Source organism: Chinchilla lanigera, unplaced genomic scaffold, assembly GCF_000276665.1.
Source record: "Chinchilla lanigera isolate Chin_1 unplaced genomic scaffold, ChiLan1.0 scaffold00046, whole genome shotgun sequence".
Taxonomy (NCBI): Eukaryota; Metazoa; Chordata; class Mammalia; order Rodentia; family Chinchillidae; genus Chinchilla; species Chinchilla lanigera.
Genome location: NW_004955447.1, coordinates 382,958 through 391,190, shown reverse-complemented (window position 1 = coordinate 391,190; position 8,233 = coordinate 382,958). Strand labels below are relative to the sequence as shown.

General features: G+C 42.2%; 1 protein-coding gene across 1 annotated transcript in view; it reads right to left on the bottom strand.

Annotated features, from left to right (window-relative positions):
* Positions 1–791: 791 nt before the first annotated feature.
* Positions 792–8,233, bottom strand: part of LOC102025739 (mitochondrial inner membrane protein COX18) — a 7,769-nt gene continuing 327 nt past the window's right edge. Inside the window, exons 2-7 of the mRNA XM_005392942.2 lie at positions 8,158–8,233; positions 7,249–7,349; positions 5,703–5,866; positions 5,070–5,191; positions 2,905–3,012; positions 792–1,327 (exon numbers count right to left, since the gene is read on the bottom strand). Of these exons, the coding sequence (XP_005392999.1) occupies positions 1,154–1,327; positions 2,905–3,012; positions 5,070–5,191; positions 5,703–5,866; positions 7,249–7,349; positions 8,158–8,233 (745 nt within the window). The 3' untranslated portion in view covers positions 792–1,153. The remainder of the gene's footprint in view (positions 1,328–2,904; positions 3,013–5,069; positions 5,192–5,702; positions 5,867–7,248; positions 7,350–8,157) is intronic.

The window sequence follows — 8,233 nt, the reverse complement described above, 5'->3', positions numbered from 1 at the left end:
ATATTCATCAGCAATCATACTGATATTAATTACAGCTCTGTTCCCAATGTGTTAAAATCACCTCTGCAATAGGCAGCTAACATTCTCATTTTCTTCCTTTGATTAAATAAACAATGCTTGAAAATCTCTACTTTGGGCTCTAGCAGTATGTACTGCTACACTCTGTACTCTAGTTCTTGAATTCTGAAACAGGAATGGATAGTTCTTCTGTTCTTCAAAGCTGCAATGGGAGATGATGCTGCTGTTAGGAAGCTGTGTGCATAGACTATTCTACTGCATGGATTTCAAGGCCTTTTTTCCAGCCACACACTGGGTCAACTTCAGGGTGTTCCACAAAGTTTCCCTGCCTCACAGTCACCAGAAGACCTTCAGGGGAGTCAATGAAGGTCCTCAGAGTGTGAACCGACAAGTTTTCTGAAGAGAAAACTGCACTCAACTGTTTATCAGATATTCAAACAGATGCACAGCCTCCCCTACCCCAAAATATTAAGAATTACCCCAATGGATCCTCTTTACAAAACTCTGAGAGTGAGACTTTTTAAGTACAAGTTGACATCAGTTTCTGATTTCATTCTTGTCTTGGTTACTTTTCTCTTGTTGCGGGACAAAATACCTGACGCCCAAAATTAGAAAGGAAAGGTTTATTTAGCTTACAGTTTGTGGAGGTTTTAGTCCGTACTTGGCAGGTTACAAGGCAGAGGGCTACAGCTCATGGCAGCAGAACACAGCAAAAGCAACAAGCACAAAAGGGGAGGAATGGAGGCAAGCAGCCTCTTTCTCTCCCTCACATATGCAAACTATCCACCCCAGGGCGGGTGTAGCTCTCACACCCATAATCAATCAAACTCTAAAAGCCTGCCCCATGGCTACATGAGGCTTTAGCGGGGACACCGAGACACAAACCCTAACAATTCTCCAAAGTTTTCTAGAGACAATACTTGGTTCCAATTTTATACTCTTACAATTAGACGTAACTACATTTCTAGCACTTAAAAAGATTTTCATTACTGTCAAAAAGACCAGGCTTATATTTTAAGCCACCGTCTTCAGAGTTTATGATTTTAAAATAACAGCAAATTAAACAACTTCTAAATCTATATACATAAGGGTGATAGTGACACCTGTAATCATTTCAAAATTACTGTAAGATATGTCATTTTCTTGATATGAACTTGGCATAAAAGGCAGCAAAGAGGTCTTTATAAGGAGTAGTTGACTGTGATTTGGTCAATGGTATTCGGCAAAGTTGGCGAAATCGTGGAGAACACAGCAGCAAGTTCTGTGCAAGGCCCATGAGGCTGGAGCACAACCAGTAGAAGGTAATCGACTGAAAAGTGAGGGTATGAGTGTTAGTGCCTGTTCTCCTTCAAGGACATCAAAATCCAGGGACAAGACAGTATGTAGGACAGAATTCCAGGAACAAACCTGGGTGTCTCTAAGGTATGTTTTTAAAATTAGTCTTTTTAAACTCAACCCTTCCCTGAAATACCATGGACTCTATTTTATTTCATATACATTTCTTCAGTTGTACTTGGAGTTGTTTCTCCCCAGAAATGCAGTGAATCTGCACTTTTGCACCTTTACAGGGTGTCTTAGTTACTTTTCTCTCATTCTTGAGACAAAATACCCAACATTCAAAGTTAAAAGGTTTATTTAGCTCAGTCTATAAAGGTTTTAGTCCATAATTGGCTGGATCCAAGACAGGGTGGCACATGGCCAAAACAGTTCAGGGCAATGCAAGACGGCAAAAGTAACAAGAGCAAAATGGAGAGACAAGCCTCTTTCTGCCCCTTTTATCTTATCCAGACTGCTGGGATTAGGGTGATGCCAATCCAATCAGATTGCTGGACTGAGCCAGCAATCACCCACCCTTAATCCTAGCATTGAACCATGAATCAATCATACATTCTAGACTCAACCACCTCCAAAAAATCCCCACCTAAAACTGCACGAGGTTTTAGAGGGACATCTAGACATAAACTATAACAGGGTGTTTTAAAACACTACCATTATGTAAAAGGTACTTTAATCGGCACTTGATGTTATTTCATCATTTCTCACAGACATTATGGTACCTATTTCAGATATGAGAACACTTACTCACTTTAAACAGCATTAAAAAGTGTCATGTCCAAATGACAGCTTAATGCCCCAACACACTGCTTCAGACTCCTCTTGTACTACGAAGTACACTATGAAGTACTTCTGTATTTGCTGGTATAACCTTAACTACTAGCAATCACTTTTTCTTTGGTTGAGACAGTGTCTCTGAGTTCAGGTTTGCATTGAACTGGAGCCCTTGCTGCCCTCGAACTCATGGCGATCCTCCTGCCTCAGTCTCATAAGTGCTGGAATCACAGGCATGCGCCGCCACACCAGCAACAACTCAATTCTACTTAATGGTCTATGTGTTGCTGGCTTTGAGTAAAGATGGAGATGCATGTGAGACAGCTCATAGTTCTAATGGATCTGCAGGAAATATGTGACAAACTGCAGTAACTACTAACACCACCACTCCTTTCTCTACTTCTGTCCAAAGTTGAATTAGGTATAAACAAGGACAACTGTACCTACCTCACAGCACTGTTATAAGATTAAATTATATGAACTCCTATGGGCAGACACAAAGCTTTCTTTTCCAAATATTAAATTCCTCAGTCCAGGCTACACAGAAAGAAAAAGCTCAATGTATCAATTAATCAAATAAGGCAAATACTATAGTCATAGTATCGTGTAAGGTGTTTTGCAAGATTAAGTATCATGTGGTGTCAGAGACAGACTGGTTCTCCCAGAACCCTGAAAGGGGTAAAGGATCCAGTATTCAGACGAAGCTCCATCAAACAGGCCGTTCATGTGCAGGACAGGGGGCTGAGCACGTGCTGCTGACCACGCAGCGTCACTTACTGAGGGCATAGTCGCAGCGATGGGAACCATCAGCACTGACACAGCGCGCACAAAGTAAGTGACGCACACCTGGAAACGGGACATGCCAAGTCTTTGTAGAGCAAAAACCTGAAGAGGTAGAATACACACACATAATGATTATTAAAATGGATACGAAATTAGGCAAGCTGTACAATACAAGCTGACTTTTCGACCAGTGCCCACCTATATTTTAATAGAAGTAAAAATAAAAAGGGCTGAGCTGCTGCTCAGTGGTAGAACATTTACCTAGCATGCACAAGGCCCTAAGTTCAATCCCCAGCATGGCAAAAACAGACAAATAACAAGTAAATTACTGGTGAATTTGTATGACTGATAGACTACTCATCTTTTAAAAAAAACTTAAAACCAAATATTGTAGCACATGCCTATAACCCCAGCACCCGGGGGGCTGAAGCAGAATGATCGTTGTGAATTCAAGGATAGCCTGGATCACACAGTGGGTTCAAGACTAGATTCCATAGCCAGAGATTTCTGTTTTGTTTTTGGAGACTGGGTCTCACTATGTACCCCAGGCTGGCCTGAACTCAGTGATCTTTCTGGCTCAGCCTCAAGAGTGCAGGGATTAGAAGTGTGTACCACCACACCTGGCAAAAAACCCCAAAAGATTTGTAATCTGGCTGTACAGAGTAAAGGGAAAACAGCTGTGACTCGTGAATTAGTTGTTCAGATCACGACTCCAGAGCCAACCCAGCTAGGGTGAAAAGGCATCCTCCATTGTTAGTGGCCATATGACCTCATACAAAGTTTACCTTTCTATGCTATACTTTCCTCTCCTTAAAATAGGGTAGAAACATTCGTATATCCCTGCATCTCACACGGTTACTATAAGAATGAAATGAGTTAACACACCTGATTTCCTTTCAAAAATGCCTGGCATGGCCAAGGATTTAGCTCAGTGGTACAGTGCCTGCCTGTCAAGCATGAGATCCTGAATTCGATTCCTGGTACCAAAAAACAAGCCTGCCGCATACTGTCTGTAACCAGCCATGAGACGGCACAAAAGAAAACATGAGAACACTGGCCATGTTCAGGCTGTGCCAGGTGCTCCAACCTTCAACTCTTTCATTTTCCACGTCGGAAAAAATATGGCCCTCACAAACAAAAATACAGAATACACTCTCCAAACAGGATCAATGGACACAAGGTCTGTGTGATTTCAACTGAAGTAAATAATTTCTACAACTTCTTCTAGGTCAGTGCATGGCCTACGCTGTCTGAGAACAGTGCTTTATGAAAGTATAGGTTTGCTCTCCCTAAACTGTTACGCAGGGGATAGGTGGTGACTAAGAAGACACATTTTATGTACAAATTTCTCCACTTCATTTATGAAGAAATTCAGTAACTTTTCTAAGGTCACTTAGCAAGAAAATGGCAACCAGGTATGACTGTTTTCTATCCACAAATTCATGGACTAATAAATGTATTCATAAAATACAACTCTACTGTGGGAAGAAAGCCAGATGGATTAGGTATCTGAATTACTACCGTTACCAAAAGCAAACTGTAAACTAAGTGATTAGCCAGGCACAGTGGTACACACCCAGGGAGGCTGAGACAGGAGGACTGCAAATTCCAGCCCAGCCCAGGCAATTCAGTAACTCAGTGAGATCTTTTCTCAAAATAATATGTTAGAAAAGGGCTTGAGATTTAGCTCACTGCATAAGGCCCTGGGTTTAATCCCTAGAACCAGAGGTGGGTGGGGAGGGAGGGAGAGAGGAAGGAAGGAAGGAAGGGAGGGAAGAAGGAAAGAAAAAAGAACATATAAAATCATGTAATTTTAGAGCTGAGAGAAATTCTGAAAGTCTTTCTGGAAGTCAGGATTCATTTTCTAATTATAACAATTCTGAGACAAGAGTTTAAAGGACTGGTCTAGGTCAGGGCTAATCTGGAATCAGAATTCAAGGAGTCTGAACTGTACTTCAGAGCTGTCTCCACCAACTGAAACACATGTGTGTTTGAGGCCAGAACAGCAGTAACAAAAACCAAAAAGAACAAAAAGCACGATTGGGGACATAGATCACTGGGACAGTGTTTGCCTGGCAAGTGTGATGCCCTGAGTTCAATCCTGAGCACCAAACAAACAAATCAAAACCCCACAACAAATTCTATTTCAAAAAACTGACCTCTACTATCAACAGGTTGACGACACCCACAGAGATAGGCAAAATCCAAGTAGAATCAGAGGCAGTGAGGTCAGGAAACCACAAAACGCCACCCGTGGCTAACTGCTCCTGAACAGAAAAACCTGGTGACAGTTTTATAAATAAAACAACAGAATTCCTAAAAAACGGCACAAGTATAAAAAACAAGCAATTCGTGTAAGGCATCCCTCACACTGAGGATCTACATTGGTTTTATTCAGGTTATTTTTGTTGATAGAAATACCTATCCTACCCCACCCCCACAGAAAAACCACAAGGTGTTTTCCCAACATAGCTGATCTGTTTACACTTAAGGTGTTAAATTCTATACTCCTTTTTAGCATATGTGCTGCTGAAACAAACACTAATTCTATGCCTTGAAAGGAAGATAGTAGTTACAGAAACTATGAAGCCGGCCATGGTGGCACATGCCTGTAATCCCAGCACTTGGTAGGCTGAGGCAGGGTTGTCACAAATTCAAGGCTAGCCTGGACTACACAGTGAGAACCTGTCTCAAAAAAAAAAACAAAGAAAGAAACTAGGATTGTTTTTTCCTTCCCTAAAGTACATTGTTGGAGACCTCCTTTTGGAGAAGAGGACTTCTGCAGTAGTTACCGTCTGAATGTGCTGCCCCTGTACTCAAATTCCGGAGGGCAACAGACATGAAGATCCACATTGGAAGCTGAATCCAGACTAACACAGTAGCTTTGAAAGGGTGACAGTTATCCCGAACATACAGCTCTGAGACAAGCCTCCTCATATTCTTTAGGTAAGTAAGCCTAGAACGAGGGAAGAGGAAAGAGGGAAATGAGAAAATTTAACTACAAGCAGTGCTTCACTGTCACAGCAGACACCCACACTGGCCAATCAGGTTTTAGTGAGGGAAATATCACCTCCACCACACTATGACTACAACCGCTGTCAAAGGGACTAACAAAGCATACTGCACTCTGATCTCTGCACTCCAGTCAAACTCAGTTCTAGACGTCTCCACATATCTTTTGTAGCAATGTGTCTGTCCTGGACCACACACCAGTGTGTGGTCCAATCAACTCTCACAATGATTCTTTCAATCTATGTACTGTATAAGTTACTTCTATTATTGTCTTTAGTACCAAAGGTCAAATGTGCGGTTGTACCTTTAACTCTCTTACATCACCATTCTGTACAAGGCAAGCAGGCCCTCACCCACAGTTTTGCTGAATTTAATCAAATGCAAGCGTACTGAAGGAGGCAGTACACACAGCCTTTCTCTTCTTCCAGTTTACTTTCTGTTACTTCTCTACAGACACCTGCATATTCTGGACCCTTGAAGAAATTTAGATGAACAGATCAGTCCTCAGCATCAGCATGCCTCTGGAACTACCTGACCTAACGAACTATCTGCTCTTTAAAACAATTGCCAAACAGGCAGGAAGCCCTCAGATGTGCCTCCCTCGAGAGCTGCCAACTGTATCATGAGGGACACGGACACCTTTGTAACTTCACACGGCACTTAATTCATCACCATCATCACTGGATTACAAGTCTTTTCTTCAGTGGGCTGGAGTCCCTCCAGTATAGGAACAGTAGTCTGGTAGTCTCAGCAGTTAGCAGGTAGAGGCAGAAGGATCTCTTGAGCTCAAACGTTTGAGTGTGCTGGGCTAATCCCAGCATTTGGAAGGCTGAGGCAGGAGAATCTCCATGAGTTTGAGGCCAGGCTGGGCTACATAGTGAGCTCAAGGCCAGCATGCATTACAAAGCAAGACCCTGTCTCAAAAAAAAAAAAAGTTTTGACACCAGCCTAGACAACTGAACTAGATGCAATCTCAAAAAAGAGAACAGTGCCACATGCCTGTAATCCAGCTATTCCAAAGATGCTGAGGGAAGACGATTACAAATTTGAAGCCAAACTAAGTAACTTAGTGAGACCCTGTCTTAAAATTAAAAATCTCTAGGGCTGGGGATGTGGTTCAGCAGAACACTTGCCTAGTATGCAAATTGATGCCCAGTATCACAGGAACAAGTTCTTACTTTTGCTTCTCTATTTCTTTTGTTTTAGACCAATATGTAAAACTATCATGCTTTAGTGGCACGACATAAAATGAAAGAATGAAGAAACTAATTTCTTGCTAAATCTAGAACGTACACAACTTCTTCCTTTATGCATAAAATTACTCACCTGGTAACTTTTCGGGACCAGCCCAACTGACGAGCACAAACTGCAACTTCTTGGTTAAGACGCCTAGCAATGTTTTTTATTTCTGGTTGCAAATTTTCCACCTAGCTAAAGAAAAGAATTTGTTATGAGCACATAAAGGATCTTTATTCACAACCACACATAATTTTACTCTCTACTGTCTCAACTCACTTAAAATGTAGCTTACTCATCATGTCAAGAAACTCTAAACTGGGTGTAATGACACAAGCCTGTGATCCCAGCAGGCTGAGGCAGGAGGATTCAGACATATCATATATACATAGCACAACCTACTCCACGGAGTTATAAGGATTAAATGAAAGCTGCACTCTGGCCTTTACTGTTCTCTCCCTAATGTCTCAGTACAGTAAACAGAAAATAACACTATTAATACCAAACCAAAAATAAACTTCATTTTTTTCCTCCCCTCTGGTAAGTCTCTGCCTTCATGCTGCTATAGAGTTCCTTCCTGTTTTATTCTTCCATTTTTAAAAATGACAATGATCTTAAAAGCATGAATGCCACTTTTTGAAATCCTACATTTGAAAAAAATCTGTACTGTCCTTATTATTTTCAAATCACTTTAACCTTTGCCATGTAATGTACTCGAACTTGGTAATACTGGCAAGGAAAGTACTGTTACACTCAATCCACAGAAAAAGAACAGGGCTCCCACCCCCACATTAAATAGCAGGGCACGTAATTCACGCCTGTCATCCCAGTACCCCGGAGGCTGAGGCAGGAAAATCGCCGCGAGTTCAAGGCCAGGCTGGGCTAAATAGGGAGATCCCGTCTCCCTCCCCTCAAAAAAAATCCAATTTCCAAATTGCTATATTCTTTACTTCGGGAGGCAGGATCTGGCTAAACCCCCAGGGCGACGCCCGCGCTCACCTTGGCCAGGACGCGGCGCTGCTGGGCGGCCAGGGGCAGCGTGAGCAGGCCGCGCAGGCCCGCGGCGGCGAGCGCG